The sequence below is a fragment of the Phlebotomus papatasi genome, chromosome 2 (assembly GCF_024763615.1).
Source record: "Phlebotomus papatasi isolate M1 chromosome 2, Ppap_2.1, whole genome shotgun sequence".
NCBI classification, from domain to species: Eukaryota; Metazoa; Arthropoda; class Insecta; order Diptera; family Psychodidae; genus Phlebotomus; species Phlebotomus papatasi.
In genome coordinates, this window is record NC_077223.1 from 17723482 (window position 1) to 17741250 (window position 17769).

Below are 17769 nucleotides of genomic sequence, written 5' to 3' on the forward strand. Positions count from 1 at the left end.
GATTTTTAATTCGTTTTTTACTGTCTCGTATTCGCTAGTTTTTTTCACACAATTCCCTTCTCAGAAACCCCACAAAAAATCCTATAAAATTCATATGACCTTTTTCTTTTTTTCTCTTTTCTTTTTTTTTTAAATTATATAAAGCACAAATTGTCTGAAAAACTAAGAATATTGATAAGAAAGCCTCAGCGAATTAATTTTGTCACTCTTTAGCACGATTTTGCTAACAGAGAGTGAAAGTATTCTCACTATTTTTTTCTACCATTTCCCAACATAATTACCATAAAAAAATTATTTTTTACACAATTCACCGGTGACTTGCGATAAATACGGAGGTTTTCGTGTTTCTCAGTTCTCAGATATATTTATACCACGTTTAGGTAATTTTTCTGGGTTGAACAAAAATTATCCAAAAAGGAAAGGGAAGTGTTTGCGTGTGTCGAGCTGTAGGTTATTGATCTGAGATTGGGGTTAGGGGTCATGTAGGACTACAGAAAAGGGGATGAGGGGTGCTAGAAGAAAAAAATCCAGTAGAGATGTCACACTGAATCAATACACAAACTTGTCACCCTAATTCAATATTGATGGCAATTTGTTCAAAAACGATACAGTCCAATCATCTAAATCACATTATATCTCAACTCAAATAGTACTCGATGCTAGTGCTTCATAAAAATTGACACAATCGACATTCGTAGAACATAAAGTGTTTTCAGTGTCACAAAAAATATCAGTGGTTGTTTTATACAAAAACGTTGAAAGTGAACGAATGATCATTTTCGTTAAATCTTCGTTAAAAAGGAATCTTCTTCAAATTTTCCTGTCAAATTTAAATTCAAATGGTCAAAGTGCTTCTCTATTTAAAACACAAACATCTTCTTTTTGTGTATTTATAGCATAAATTTTACACAAAGGCACATTACACATTGTATTCTGTCTAGAAAGACTCATTGCCAAAGTGCTGTGTTTATTTTTGTGTAAACATGAATGTGGATAATTCTGGAAATATTCTTAAATTATCCCTCTACTCAACATTGCTTTAATATTTTTGGGTTAAATTGTAAGCAATTGTGGTCATAAGTTCTCACGAACAATTCCTTTGATCAAAAGATTTTCGGTTATGATCAATGGTTTTGGCCTGTCTCAGGTATTTTTTTATTTCCCATGTTCTACGAAAAGGGCAATATATGATTTCGTGATAATGAATTACTTACATATTTCAATAAAACATTATTTTGTTGGTACACTGAAAAAAACTACATAATAATATTAAACATATTTATGATAAACTATAATAATATAAATTTATCAGTTCTTAACTTACTTAAGGGAAAATTGAATTGACTTGACCTCTAATCCTTCCTCTTAGTACTTTCTCAAGGTCAAAAGTTAAACTGTTCTAGAGAGCTTATTTCTTAAGCAATTGAAGCAAGATTGGATTTATCTGAAAGGTTTTTTGAATCCTCAAATAGGGGAAACTGAGGCACCACCTAACAGTAATTTTTATTTCTAAACTACTTGGACTATCTCGACCATTCCTTCAGTGGACAAGCATCCCTATAGTGCCTATAAATTCCTATAGGTCTTATCCTCTGAAGTCGAATATCCGATTAAAAAATCGCAGTGTTTGGTGGTGCCCCAGTTTCCCATATATTTGAACTAGTTTTAACCGGTTAGAAATAGATTATTGATTTTTGTCAAAATTTTATTGTATTCTACGGAAATTTAGACGTTGAGCTGATTTATTAATCGATTTATTTTTTGAAATCAGTAAAAATGAAAAAAAAGATTGAAGAAGTGGAAAAAAAATCTGCAAATCGTTTAAACTCTTGTAAGGGAGACTGGGGTAGATTTGCATGTGTGAAGAAGTCTGATGCCTTCGGACGATTCATGCTTCGAGAACTCAATTGTTTTCTACGTTTTCCATATTTTCGAAAATTAGGAAATATGTTTCATAAGACATAAATAAATTCAAAAAAATAAAACACATATTGCTGTGGGTCAGATTCATTAATAAACATACAGTAGGTCCCGGCATACAGGAGTTTCTGGAATTATGACTTTTTCGGAACCGAAAAAAACCGTGCGAAATGAAACTATGCATTCAGAGAATTTGCATACTCGGAAGAGATTTCTTGAAGTTACAAAAAGCCGTAATTTCTGCAAAATATTGAGTACCAATTTCTCGGGTTATTTTATGTGCCAACTGATCATAAGAAATGCATTTCAAATTGACCATCTGAAAAATTTATGCATACATTCAGGGGATTTTCAAAAATGGTTTGACACTATCTCCCAATGGTAGGCAAAGTTGCATAATTGTCGTTGTGTGATTTCATTTGATGCATAATCCAGGGACTCCATTCATTCATTCATTTTCAACCGCTTATCCCTATTGGGGTCGCGGGCCCATGACATCCAAATTAGCAGCCCACGCTTGTCGATCCTCCGCCACTTCAGGAAGATGTTCGGGTTCGATCCCGAGGCGTTCCAAGGCAAGATTCTGAATTTGATTCAGCCACCTTGTCCTAGGTCTGCCTCGAGGCCGAGGTCTCCTCACAATGGCTTGCATAGCTTTTCTGGGGAATCTTTCTTCATTCATGCGTTGAACATGTCCATACCATCGAAGTTGTGATCTCTCAACCCGAAGAAGCAGCTCCTCGACTCTTAGTTCCTCACGAACGGCCACATTCCTCACTCGATCTCTACGAGTGATTCCCTTAACCGCTCGAAGGTACCTCATCTCGGCAGCTTGTACTCGCGATCTTACCCTTTCGGTCATTACCTAAATCTCATGACCATAGGTGAGAATAGGAATGAACACAGCTTTAAAGACCGATAATTTAGCCGATCGACTAAGCTCGACCTTCCTCAGCACGCTTCTGCCAAGCTCCCTCATTACTGCAGAAGCCTGACCGATTCGCGACGAGAGTTCTGCCTCCATCCTACCATCACTCGTGAATAACACCCCGAGATACTTGAACTTCTCCACCTGTGTCAATGAGTCTCCACTAACATGTAGAGTGCATTCCACAGATTGTCGGGAAATCACCATTACTTCCGACTTACCCACGTTCACCTTCATACCTGTTTCGGCACAAACATTTACAAATCGGTCAAGTGTGCGCTGAAGCTCTTCTTCGGAAGATCCAAAAAGAACCAAATCATCTGCATAGAGGAGATGATCCAGGGACTCCTTGTATTTAAAACATAAGTGAGTTGTCCGAAGCTTGAGTCGTCCGCAGGTACCATACTTTCCCCCATAGTAGGGGAGACTGGGGTAAAGCCAGAAAATAAAGTTTTTTCTTCGCGCATAATTTGTGAAAAATGAAAAGGTTTGTTTAATGTTTTTATATTTCATAGCACTAGATATTAGGGACATTGGCTGTATAAAACCGTGTAGCTCAAAGCTCTCAAATCCTTGATTTTTTCTAGAGAGAATAATGAAAAAAATATGACACATTGGCTACACGTGCCCCGGCCTGGGTAGATATAGCTATTTTTGGGGTACTAATTGCCATCAGTTTTCCAGACGAAATTTTAAACTGGGGATACCCAATATTGTTTCGCTTGATACACTGAAGCCCACTGATACTAAATATGTCACTAAAACCTTAAGGAAAAGGCTTTAGCCGACTTTTCTATACAATTTTCGTATTTGCTAAATTGATGCAAACTGAACTTGCAAACAAACTTGAACTGAGCCATATCATAGTGTAATTTACACTGGTAAAAAATAAAAGGGTCAAATTGACCCTTTTCAACAAAAATGGATCATATTTGATCCTTTGAAAGGTTTAGTTGAATCTTTTGAAATTTTGTATGCACGTTTATCACGATAGATTATGTTTTAGGGGAAGTGCTTATAATTTTGGACAGTCTGCATATAAGCATCGATATCCTAAGTTTGAAGTGCCATATTTTCAATACTAATTGACTTTTCTTGTTACTCTCTTTTCAGAAGGATTGTTTAGAAACTTGGCAAGCTATTTATCATCTCATTTTTACTAAAATTAGTTTTAATACGTTTAAAAATGAATTGATATGTAGAGGTGAATTTGACTCTTATTTTGGACAACTTGGTTATTAATTTTTACAACTTGTCTGTAAATTTGGACAGATAATCCGCCTCAACAGGATGCCCATTGTTCTCCATTTTATGAACCAATCTTACCAAGTCCTCTTCCTGGTCATGTAAGGGAAACGTGGAATGTCACAAGACGCCCAGAAACTTTCCATATCATTCATTAAAGTGAGTTGACTTCGGTACTCCAAGTACGTGCGGATTCGCTCATTCCCTGCCCTTTCCGGGAGCCTTTCAAGGCATTTCTCACTGCATCTCTTTCGTAGAGATGATGCTCCTTCATTTCTCCAGGCATTTGTCCAACCTAGTCATCACAAAAGCTAAAACTTCACGAAATTTCGTGAGAAAAACACCTGTCCAAAATAAGAATCATCACCTCACTGGTGAATGTCTTAAAAAATTTCCCATTTTTCACACGAAAAATATAATTCACGAGGCAAATCTCACTTCAGGTCAAATGTACAAATCATCAGTAACGTGAATCAACACAATATTCAATGAATATTCAATAATATCACTCAAAAACAGCGAACAAACTTTGTTAGTACTTCACCAAAACTAAATAAGACTGAAGTAAGCCACGAAGTTCTGTCATATTTCTCGTAAGCAATTGCTCACACTGAATTTTCAACAAAGCAATTTCAACTCAAATCATATTCAAATTTTAACGTATTTAGTGTTAAAATATTCCAAAAAGAACAAATATTTAGATAGAATTCATTATTCATCAAATATTGGAATAAAAATCCATCATTTTAATCAATTTATTTTTAGTGTCCAATGTTATCCTCAAAGTGTCCAAAATAAGAAACTGGACAAAATTAGAAGCATTTCCCCTATTGTAAATTTATTACTCCTAACATATTTCTCTCATCTGAGCGAACGCCACAGATGACTTTTCATTCTTTTTATTCGTTTATGTCTGAGTTAAATAGGTGTCGAAACAGTGACCCTTTCAAAGGATTATCGGTGACTCTTTCATTTTTATCAGTGTAGCTTCTCAATCTGTTTGTACAGCTAAATTATATCACGATAAAGCTCAATTTTATTTAAAAAAAATAGGTGAAAATCTTAATTTCAAAGGTGCCCTACTTCCTCCTATTGCTGGAATATCAATAGTAGGGGGAAGTTGGGCACCTTTGAAAGTGGGGTACCTTTGAAATTACAATTTTTCACTTATTTCTAAACAAAATTGAGCCTTATCGTGGTATACTTTAGCTTGACAAACAGATTGAGAAGCTAAATTATATCACGATAAGGTTCAATTTTGTTTAGAAATAGGTGAAAAATCGCAATATCAAAGGTGCTCCACTTGCCCCTACTCCTTCATCTAACAATTTTCCACGTATTAGTGAAAAATTATTGATAGTTTTAGCCCGCCACGGAAGAGTGTCTATATCTGCCCCGATGGCAGTTTCAGTGTTTATCATCTTATATAAAAAAGTAGATAATTATTATCCAAGTGAACAATATTATTTTATTAATTTTATTAAACCAAAAATAAGTTAAAACTATAATATCTTGACTAAAACCTCAAAAAATCAAATATACTGGGCCAAAAACTATAACATCAAAATTACAATTTTATACCAATTTCATAAAAATGCTTCGAAATTGTAGAATTACCGGACTTATATAAATATTTCAAGGAATATATTGATGTGTTCTGATTTTTATTAAAAAAATGCTTTGCTCAATGTACATTTTAAGGGAAACGAGAAAATCCACTAGCTAATACATCTGGCTAATTCTACCCCGGTCTCCCCTAATTGTTAAATTTCTTCAATAAAGAAAAAATATAGACGTAAATTTCTCAAGTGTACACTGGTCATTATTGAAAAGTGAATATCAACTATCAGATTCAGTCTGGATTATTGATTGTTATTTACGAAATTCTGATTTTTTCTCTCCCTGACACTGCATAGAGTGTGGGAAAATTTTTCTTCGCAAGTTGTGTTTAATATTGATTTTTCCTTACTTCCCCTTATCCTTAATAGTGACCAAAAACGGAAAGCACAAAGGATGATAATATATAAACATAAAAGCAAAAGGGCAAACTTCTATATGAATTCGCGTGTGGGTAAATTGCTATTACATTGACTTTTATTTAATTAGGTAAAAAGGTTTCGTTGTGTGAGATTCTTGTTTTTCCTATTTGGATATTGAGGGAAGAAAAAAGACTAACATAATACAAGTCTTTTCCTCTATATACGTTCCATACGTTCAAATGACCAGGGAATTATTTTAACTCAAGACCCGTTTTCTTTTCAACTTCATTTCAATTGTCCCAGACAATTTTCTTTGTATAAAGAGTAATTCCGATGTAAAAGCACTTTATGGAAGAGTAAATTTTTTTTCATGAGAAGCAAAAAAAAGTAAACGAAGCTCCACAGGGAATAAAAGAAGCATTCAATGTTATGACTATGTATAACGATGATTTCAGTGGAAGTTCATTGATGCTATCTCAATGTCCAAACTAGCAGTTTTTTGCTCATTTATGGCCCAAAATAACAAATGAGGCAGTTACGTAAGGAAATATTATTTATTCTTCTAACTTCCCTCTATTCCCGCATTAAAAGTTACTCAATGGAATAATGCTGAGCCAGAGAGATACATTAGAATTTTGTTGCTATAGAGAAAATGTTCTATTTGGAAATTCACTCATTGGCATTTCAGATCAGAGAGTTGATTATTTTGGGAAATTATTCCATATCTAGCATTTTGTCATTAATCAACATCAAATGTGATAGACTTGGAAGTATATTCTAAATATAATTTTAGTGAAAAACATATTGCATTGCTTTATGGCTAACGCGAAGTGTTATTTATGCAACTTTTGTACAAAGAAATTACAATTATTGCATAATAATACAATAGTATTTTAGGAGTGCACAATGAGATTCATGATTTCTTAATTTTCACCATCTCCTCATCAATTTTCCAATCAACATACTATCTTTGCGGGAAATCTCCCGACACAGAAAAGTACTGATCATTGTGCAAAAAAAAGCGTAGAGTAGAACTTATTCTTTCTTGACTTTTTTTTTTAAATTGAAAATGAAAAAAAACTAAGAGATGAAATATGAAAATGCACAACTGACCTCAAGGAAACCCCATCAAAGGCGTCATATTGGTCTGCCAAAATCTCAATACAACTCGTGCGACACTAAAAACTACAGAAATTTTAAATTGCTTGAAGAATTTCCCTTCTTAACAAGTTGCCAGGAGAGATTGAAAAATTCTAAGCACTTTCATTCTCTATGTAGATTTTTCCTCTCACACACAATCTTAAATTTTCAATTCTGTTGATAATTCTGATGTTGTCTGCGAAAATTGCAAAATGAGACATCCATAGGAGACACCATACGGCGAATCTGAAGGAGAAAATGGGGGAAATTTGGTGTTTCAGATGGTTTTTTGGCTATTTTTAACACTTGAGCGACCAATTTGTGTAAATTTCACCCATTTTCCCGCCTATAGATTTTGCAAAGATATTTTTAGCCACTTCATCTCTTCAAGTTGGCCCATTCATTCGTGCAACACACATGAGATTCCTCAGTGCTTCTTTTTTCCCTATCATCTTGCCAGAGGATTTCAATTAATACTTTCATTATTGACAGCATTCATGCAACAAGTTTATGATTTTATTGTCCTGTCTCCAACACTCACTCGGAGCCCTTACAAATCATTCTGAACGCTCAAAGATCTATTTCAAATTCAATTAAGAGATAGAGGAAGAATTTATTATTGTGCACCTTCTTGTGATGTAGATTTCAATGTTGTACATTGTATTGAACCTACAATGGTATTATGTTTATGAATTAACTATTCTACATTCATTAGTACTTATAAGTACATTGAAAGGGATGATAAAGTGACTTCGCGAAGTGCTTGAACTTCATTTGAAGTGAGCATGTCTAAATTTCACAGGATGTAGGGGAAGCCTTTCACGCTTCGAACACTTCATATTTTTTTCCATATTTCTTTAATGAATCTGACCCATTTTTCATGAAATGTGTGACCATGGATAGGTCAGGTTCATTAAAGGAATATGGGAAAAATATGAAGTATTCTAAGCCAGAGTATGTACAAAGCTTGAAAGTCTTCCCGTTCTTCATATTGGTTGAACATTATTTGCTTAAATTGTTTGGATGAATCAAGTTGTTCAAATTCTCAGTTTCTCTCATACTGCATTCTTTTTTGAATTTTTCTAATCACAACTGTTTCTAACTGACTCGTTAAAAATCATAATCGGATCTTATCGATATATCAACAATAAACATTTAAGACTCTTCTATGCATTCTTTAATTGAATAATTTTAGCCATTTATCCGCATCGGGCTGGGGTCAAAAGTTTAGAACACTTATACCGGCTTCAGACCTAAGACAGCCATCTGATTTAGGGCAGAATCACATTGACAGTAAAATGCTCACCGTCACCGTCAAAGCCCTCACCGTATTTCATTGATTTACGCATTTTCATTGCAATTCTTACGCAAATTTTCCATTACGATATTACCTTGTCTCATACTCGGTGGCACTAGGTGAAAATAGTATAAGAAAATTGAATAAATAAAGCGAAAATGCGATAAACGGTAAGCAAAAAAAAACTGTAGGATTTTTTTGCTACAGTTTTTCAGACAGTTTTTTTTTGCTCACCGTTTATCGCATTTTCGTTTTATTTCTTCAATTTTCTTATATTATTTTCACCTATTGCCACCGAGTATGAGATAATGTAACACGTTAATTGAGAATTTGCGTAAAAATTACAATGAAAATACGTAAATCAACGAAATACGGTGAGGGATTTGACGGTGACGGTGAGCATTTTACTGTCAATGTGATTCTGCCCTTAGCTCCTCTAATTCCTAATCATGCACGATTTTTTTTAGAAAATTGGATTATAAGGGCAATGATTCTTTAGATTTTGAAAAATCAATAAAATTACTTGTTAGATGTTTGAGACCTTAGAGAGCTAGGCCAAACCTCCTGTCTGAAGCCGGCATTAGGTTAGTAATCCATGTTGTCGATCCTTCGGAAATCCACGGTAATAAATCTTCTTGGACCAGTAGAGGAATTCTGTAACTGTATGACAATGTCATATGATAAATTTTCATGCTAAATTCTGGAGTGAGACATAATTAAAGTGAGCACCGAATGGTCATTATAAGCAGGTCTATGAAGTTCTCAGTAACTGATATGAGTCGGATTTTTAATTAGTTCTTCCGAATTTATCACATAAAAAAATTAAATTTGTCATATGACATTGTCATGCTGGTACAGAATTCCTCTACAGGAAGGTTTTCGTATTCGATTCTAAGTCTTTCCCAGGGAAGATTCTGAATTTGATTCAGACATCTTGATATAGGTCCACCCTAAAGCGGTCTTCAGACTATAAGTTTAACCCAGTTCGCGAATGTCGCAACATATTCAATAGCGAGCTATTTTAACGCTTTTTGAGATCCTAATAGGTCATTTATCTTTAATAATCCAATCGTAAGTTATATTTTTCCAAAAAATCGTGATTGATAAAAAATTAGATTAGTTAAGCCATATAGCTAAACCTTAGGTTTGAAGTCCGTATAATGCCCAAGACACACTTACGACTTAATCCAAGAGACGTCTTAACGCAACTGAAATCAAAATAATGATCAGTTTCTGACTAGTCTGCCTCTTGGATTAAGCCGAGAAAAGATTTAATTAATGGGAAACTGATGGTAATTTTGTCAAATCATTACTTTGAACCTCGTCTCTCGGCTTAAGTCGTGTTTCGAGGGCGTAAGATAGAGTTCCCTTAATATTATTTAACATAGGTTTTCTGAACATCGAAATTCTGACCTCTTAACATGAAGAAGTAGCTCCTTAACTTTCAGCTACTCACGAACGGTTACGTTTTTTTGGTCATTATTCAATACTCATAAACCTTGACGCAAATAAGGAAAATGAATATGGCCCTGAAAACCGTTAATTAAGCCGAACGACCAAGCTTGATTTTCTTCATCGCGCTCCTGCCAAGCTTTTCATCCCTTTAAAATCCTTACAATAAATTTAACATCGGACATCGGACCTTAACAAAAACATTTAAATGATGTGCAACCGGTCAATGCAAATGAAATCTTCGCCTAGGGATTATTTAAATTTAAAAAATAAAACCAAGAAAAAATAGAGCCTGTTATGGGTAATATAAGGATCAGCAGAGATTATTATTTATTAATCGTGTCGAGCTAGCCCCCGGCGAAGTGTTTTTTTTCTATATGGAGCTGTATGAAGACAACTCACAAATTGATCAGAAACTCAGCTTAGTCGAGGCATAAAAATTAGGGATGTCTTGCCCAAAAACGGGCCATGTCAATGGCAAGCGAACTTGCCGATATCAAAGAGATAATTCCAACTGAATATCATTGACCAAAAGGACAGCTAAAGTAAAGGTTTCAGGCAGAGATACTTTAAAAGTTTCTTCAATTTAATCATTTTAAGAGATTAACATTTAAGCAAATACTTCGGGAGAGAAAATCGCAGATATTTCACTAAATAGAACATTATCTGAAGATGTTCAATTCAAAAGTAATAATAAAATGAAAATGACAGGATTTAATGAAATTAAAATATCAAGCGATATATTTAAAATATAAAACAAACAAATCTCTCTCATTCTGATTAATGAAATTGTAAATTATAAATTTATTGTCATGTTTGCATGCGGTCATTGCCGTCTTAGTATCGATCTCATCCTCCTGGAAGGATGTTATGCTCACACGGAAAAAGCTTAGTCAACAGTCAAGAAGGGTGTTTAGTACCATATCTGACTAACATATAAAATCGTTAATAATAAAATTGACGTCATTTTCTGAATAGGAAATATATCCTCCAATATTTTCCAGGAAAAAGGAAAACACTTGATCGTACTCAGAGCTTTCGATCTTATTTTTTTTCATCAAGACCAATAGATAGTAAACACCTTTTTCACTGGCAAACACCAGAGAATACCCCTTGTTTATTATGATTTTTTTCTTTTTCCTGTCTCTTCACCATGTATTAAATTATCACACCTCATTGACATTGAAGTGTGAAGAAGTCACAGAAATAGAGCTGAAAAGAAAAGACTTGCATGGTCTTTAGGGTGAAAAAAAAAATGAAATTGGGGCACTGCAGGCGAAGAAAGAATTACCGACAATTATCACTGTTGAAGAGTTTATGTGCGAAAAAAAGTCACAATAAATTGAGGTGGATCGTGGATAGAAGCTTAAGGTGAATGTTTTTCTTAGTGGGAAAGACGACAAATTAAGTACCTATATCAAAAATAACACGCGAGTTATGTCAATGTGAATAAATAGAGGATTGGATTAAATTGCCCGTAATAGAAAATCGAGGAAAATTGCGTTTATTTTCTTGCACTATCTCTTATAGACACAATTTTTTTTTGTTTTAACCAATAAACATTCCTTGTGCTATCGTGCACAATGTGGGTGATGTGATAAGAATAATTGAATGTGAAATCACTATTTGATATGCTAGTCGATGGGGAAGTGTCTCATAACGTGATGGCTGGATGTAATTAATTGGGGAAGCCGGAAAATCGATTATTATGTGATTAAGATGGGTATTAACACTATCTGTGGATCCAATTTAATCAGGGTCTCAAGCAATATTCTAAAAGCGATAGTATCGCTCAAATTGATTAAACACATTTTTATTGGTCTCACAGAATGACACAAGTCATAAAGTATATATTCTTAGATATTTTACACATTCTTCTCCTATCAATGATATGAGATTAAATGGGCTGTGATTCATGGGATTTCATGAGTTAACTAACAATTACGACAATTTTTAATTGCGCTAGAAATATTGGATTTTAATGTTTCAGAACAGAAATACTAAGAGGTTATTAAGAAAATGTAACTGGAAAACAGCTGTAATTTCTTTATTTTCCCTATTGCACTCTTCAATGGGAGACGCTACACTTATACAATTTTCCTATTTTATTTAAAGGTTTTTTTTAAATAAAAAATAATAAATAAATAAAAATAATTGTTTTAACCCTTCAAAACACTGAGAGAAATCCGATAGAGTTAAAATAACATTCCGGAAATATTAATTTTACCCTGCAATATTGATCGAAAATCGATGTAAATATTACCCTTTTTAGGTATATTACGGGTTAAAGTTACACTTTTTTCATGTTGATTTTTCCCTCAAAAGGTGTAGAATTAACATTGAAAATGTTGATATATTTTTACACCCGAAAAGTGTTAAAGTTATGAGGAAAAAAAGTTAATCGCACCCTCTTTTTTTTCTCAGTGAAGTATTATAACAAATTTTATAGACTGCTGAATAATGAATAAATTTGTAAGGACCTGTAAATGAAGTCCTAAATAAGGACCTGTGGATTAGCTTAGAAATAATGGCAAAATGGAAAATTGAAGGAAAATTTCTTTAATATTTACTTCAATTATAAGATTTAAATTTAAATATGGTACAGAGTAAATAAAATTACAAGGATAATCATTGGTTTATTTTTAATCACGATTATTATTGTAAACTTACACAAGTTTCAGAAAAACGTGTAATCTTAAAATGTGTAATTTGGAATAAATGTCATAACCGTTCGCAGTGAATACGGATAACATCTTGCGAGTCCAGCCAACTCGTAGGGAGGCCGAACAATTCATTTATAAACCCGAAAAATATTCGAGAGTCATTGCGAGTCTGGAGAATTTTTGAGAACTAACTCTCACGAACTTTTGCTAATCCGGTAAATGTTCAAGAATTAGAGAAGTGATTAGGGGTACGTCGTGCCTCGTATCATCAAGGACAGCCTCCGGAACTATCGGGAATTCCGGGAAATTCGGAATATCTTAAAGAAAACTCGAAAACTTATCGAAATGTTAACAACCCTTAGTAATTTGGAGATCCCTAGCGAAACTGGGGAACTTTCGTAATCGATATACACAATTATGTACAAAATATATACAATTGTGTAATTTTTTATATTGTGTATATATTGTAGAAAATAAATGTACATAATTGTGTAATATTTTTACACAATTATTACACATATTTTGGAAAAAATACATTAATTTAAGATTGAATGTGTAGATATTACATAAATGTGTAGCAATACACAAAAATTATACAAATATGTCAATTTATGATGAAAATGCATACAATTGTGTATATCTTGTATATTGTGTTTATATTGCATAAAATATATATACATAATTACGTTAATATTCTGGTAGACGATTATTACCCTTTTCGTTTAAAATCACAGAAATTGAATATTAAATCTGTAGACAGACTCTGCATAAGTAAATGTGTAGCAGTACACAAAAATTACATACACTGAGAAAAAAAGAGGCTGCGATTAACTTTTTTTCGTCATAACTTTAACACTTTTTGGGTGTAAAAATATATCAACATTTTTAGTGTTATTTTTACACCTTTTAAGGGTAAAATCAATATTTACACCGTTTTAGGATCAATGCTGCAGGGTATAATTAACATTTCCGAAATGTTATTTAACTTTTTCGGATTTTTCTCAGTGTAATTTCGTAGATTTGCAATGAAAATAATGATAAAACGGCAAATAATATTTTATTGTGATGTAAATACCCGACAAATTTTGGGAATATTTTGCGAATATTGCCAATATTCAGCTAAAACAGAGCACTTATGTTGCTTATCCGTCTTTTTGCATCAGATTAATTCAGCTTTGAAGGGTTAAAATATATTTATAATAGAAAATTCATTTTGGTTTGATTTTCAAAATACTTTCGATGATAGAAATTTTGTGCACTAGGAAATATTGAAATGGTGAAATCTGAAGAAAGACCTGCTAAAAGTGTTTTACTTTCTTAGAATCTCCGCTTCTATCTCATCTAAACTTTTGTGTAACGAAAATAGTGATTCCTGCCAAAGAGTGCAATTTGTGATGAGAATCAATGGAGTATCCAGTGAATGTGTATAAAAATGATTTGCGTGAATAATGGCCGATCTTGCGGATCAGATCGATGATTATATCTGCAGCTTTGAAGGTGTTGGCGATCTGACAATGGATACACTGGCTATGTTAATATTTGCATGGGCAGTTATTGCCCTCTTTGTGTTGTGGCTGTGCAAATTTTTATACAACAAATATGTGAAGAAGGTGAAAACGGACACTGCATCCGCAACGACAACAGATGCCACCAAGAAGGTCATCCCATCTGCATCTGTTGGTGCCCCAGTGGCTGATCTTGTGGATAAAACAAGGCGATCTGAACCCAAGGAGATCCTCTCAAGCCGCGATGTTCGAGTGAGTTTGTGATTTTGGCCCAAATTTGGCAAAGTTCATTTCATGAGAGCCATTCTTGGCCATATTTTTGACACAGGAATCTTCGGCGAAACCCCTGGGTAGGGGAATCGTACGAGGTGGAGCGAAAGGTGGAGCGTCTGGATATGTCCCACCAACTCCTCCAATGCGAAAAAGACTCTCCCGGAAGAGTCCTGGCCCTGAATTGCGACGATCGAGTCGGGTCGTTCAGCCACCCAGCAACGTCGTCGGACCAGAAACGGTGAGTTATTAATGATTAATTTCCCGATATTTTGCATAAACCGGGGAACACTTTAGAATTGTTATAATGACCATGAGTCATCATGACTTAATTTTAGACACCCATGGCTGACAAAATAATTTCTCGAACTGGAATAATTTTATTCTACTTTTTGGTTCAAGAAGTTCATTCATTTTTACCCGTGAATTACTTAATATTCACGTATATACTTTATTAGTAGAGTATAAATCGTAAACAATTTTACGCTAGTATTTTATCGAAAGAATTTTAGCTAGTTTGAACAGTTCGTTTTGTTCTTTTTAATTAGGGGAAAGCGCATTACTTTCGGACGATTCAAGCATCGGACAACTCATTTTTTTATGTTCTTAATGGATGTAATCCATGGTTATTTTTAGAAAATTTGAGGCATTTGACTAGCTATTAATATTAATTAATTAAAATGAATTGTTTGAAGCTTTTGTCGTTTGAAGAAAAAGCGTTTTCCCTTACTCACTTTATTGTAGGTACAACAAATGATAGAAATATTAACATTTTTCAATGCGCTACTTCAGTCGAAATAATTTTTTTCTGCAAAATCTTTGTAAACATTTAACGATAATTTGCGTTTAATATTAATCAAGTGTCTAACTTTAATTCTGACTCAATTATGACTCGTTTCTGGAAAAAGAATCGTCATAAAAGCACTCTAAATTGGATTCTTACAATTTTGGGCCTTTTGACGTCAGAGTGTAGTCAACAAAATTGCTAAAAATTGAGTGCGTTATTATAGATTTGTTAATAATATGGTTCAAAGAATTACTCTCCTAACCAGTATATTAAAAAGACTCAAATAATACTCTTTTTCTTTAAGAAAAAAGTCGCGTCAAAAATATTGTTTTGAACGGTGCATTTGACGTGTTTCTTTGTCGTATTATCACAAAATTGTCGTACGTGTACTCGCAATAAAATAGTCAATTCCACTTTATAATTTTTATCCCACTACTGCCTTATGCTCTTTTATGGATAATTTTTCTACCTTTTTATGATTTTTTAATACTTAAATTAATTTGTCGATTTTCGTTTATTTCAAAATTTACATTTGCAATTTTTTTGACGGGGAGGGTATTCGTGCACAATTATCTTTCAATATTTCACTATTTAGCAGTGCTTAAAGAACCCAAAGATCATTTTTTCTCTATAATCTTATGGAAACGTATACTTAGAGCGTTGTAGAACCAAAATCCTTATAATCTGCGTTTAACAATTTTAATCGACCATTGAAAATACTAAAAATAAAATGACGCACCTTAAGGGATTTAACTCTTTCGCGTCCATAGGGTCATATATGACCCGGGGAAAACAGTTTCTTTTTGGCTATTTACATTAATTGAAATCTAACTGGAGTCTTGAGAAAATGAGCCAAGAATCTTACATCCTTCTATTATGATGTCGTGCACGAACAGATAGATTTCAATTAATGTAAATACCCAAAAAAAACTTTTTTCCCCGAGTCATGACATTACCCTATGGACGCGAAAGAGTTAAGAGCTTCTACAGGAATTTCATCATAACATTCTCATGATGAGCTTTTTAAAGGTGCATTAAAAGTCTTGTCAATGGCTTAGTTCTATAAGATAGCTATTTTACTTCTGAAAGGGTTAATAAGTGAACCATGAATGGCTGATTGGTTAACCCTTTAAGGCCGATTGGGTCACTGGTGACCCAAAAATGAAATTTTTCCTACGGCCGTCTAAAGTTGTATCTTGCACTAAAAAGTCAGAAAAAATATTTTTTCCGGCTCACATTTTTGATCCTCTCGTCCTTAAAAGGTTAATTGGCGTCGATCAGTCTCGATAATTAGCTGATGGATAGCCAAAGTGAACTGTGAGTGGAAAACCCGTTCACCTCCTAATATTTCTGTCTTTTCTATAAAATTACGGTCAAGCAATGCTACAGAGAATTTAGTTAATCTTTTATGCCCTAAACACACTTACGAATTAAGCCGAGAGACGACTTAACGTAATAATAATCAAAATAATGATGAGATTACATTTCCATCAGTTTCTGATTAATCTATCTCTCGGCTTAAGCCCAGAAACGGCTTAGTGGGACACTGATGGGAATTTAGTCAGACATTAATCATATATATTATATTTCATTTTCATAAAACAGTGATTAAGTAATTTTCGTACTTAATGTTCATACAATCTCTGGTGAGACTGTCTTTTTTTCTTGATTACGATTAACTTTTCTACTTCACAATTTCCACTGTAATAAAATTAAGAAAACACACGAAAATAACCACCACTTTGTGAATTCACTGCACTGAGTGAGTATTTTGTTTGCCAATTGACTACACTAGAAGCCGAAATCAGCTAAAGTGCTCCTTTGACGAGTTATTTTTGAGTCGTCGGCGGGAAATTTCAGATTAATTATTACCTAACATGACTCACATAATATATAATTGTAGATATTATTCTTTATCTTCCGTAATCGAAGGGTCTAAATAGACTTATACTAATGGATCATCGAATAGAGTTTCTTTGTTTAAGTTTCCTTTATCTATTCCTTTACTGACAAATTATACAAGTTAAATATTCTTACGGGTCATCCTGACTTTACTTAGATTGTAACACCCTGACGACTGTCAGAATAGGGGAAAGTGCCCATGCTTGATACCATTGGCAGCTTCGTAATGACTAAATTTTTCCTATGTTTCTCAATAAACGTAAGTCTGCAATATATTTTAAAATTAAAACTGGCCACTTTCCCATAGTTTTTAAAATATGGTTGCGATGAGTCACATTTGTATTGTGAAACATAGAAAATTTAGTCATTACGAAGCTTCCCATGGTATCAAGCATGGGTACTTTTTCCTACTGCTTGTTAGATTTAGATTAAGAATATTAGACGGTGAACTTACGTCTAAAATGCTATTACTAGGGATGACAATATTCATCATTCGTTTCAATTAATAAAAAAATAAACATTGAGAAAGTGCTTTGAACAAATTATCCTTTTATTTAAATTTAGTATGTTCGCAGGGGCTCATCAAGCCTAATAAAAAGTGAAGCTATTTTTCACTTTTCCTTTAAAAATTTTGTAGTTGTTGCACCGCGACTTAAACAAATTTCCTCGTAGTTCTTGTAT

At 33.6% G+C, this 17769-nt stretch overlaps 1 protein-coding gene across 27 annotated transcripts in view; it reads left to right on the top strand.

Moving 5' to 3' along the window:
- The window catches only part of LOC129802840 (uncharacterized), a 46266-nt gene that overhangs the window by 871 nt on the left and 27626 nt on the right, over positions 1-17769 (top strand). For all 27 annotated transcript variants that reach the window (XM_055848960.1, XM_055848959.1, XM_055848961.1 and 24 more), the window contains exons 2-3: positions 13946-14381; positions 14458-14640. In XM_055848960.1, the coding sequence (XP_055704935.1) occupies positions 14073-14381; positions 14458-14640 (492 nt within the window). In that variant the 5' untranslated portion in view covers positions 13946-14072. The remainder of the gene's footprint in view (positions 1-13945; positions 14382-14457; positions 14641-17769) is intronic.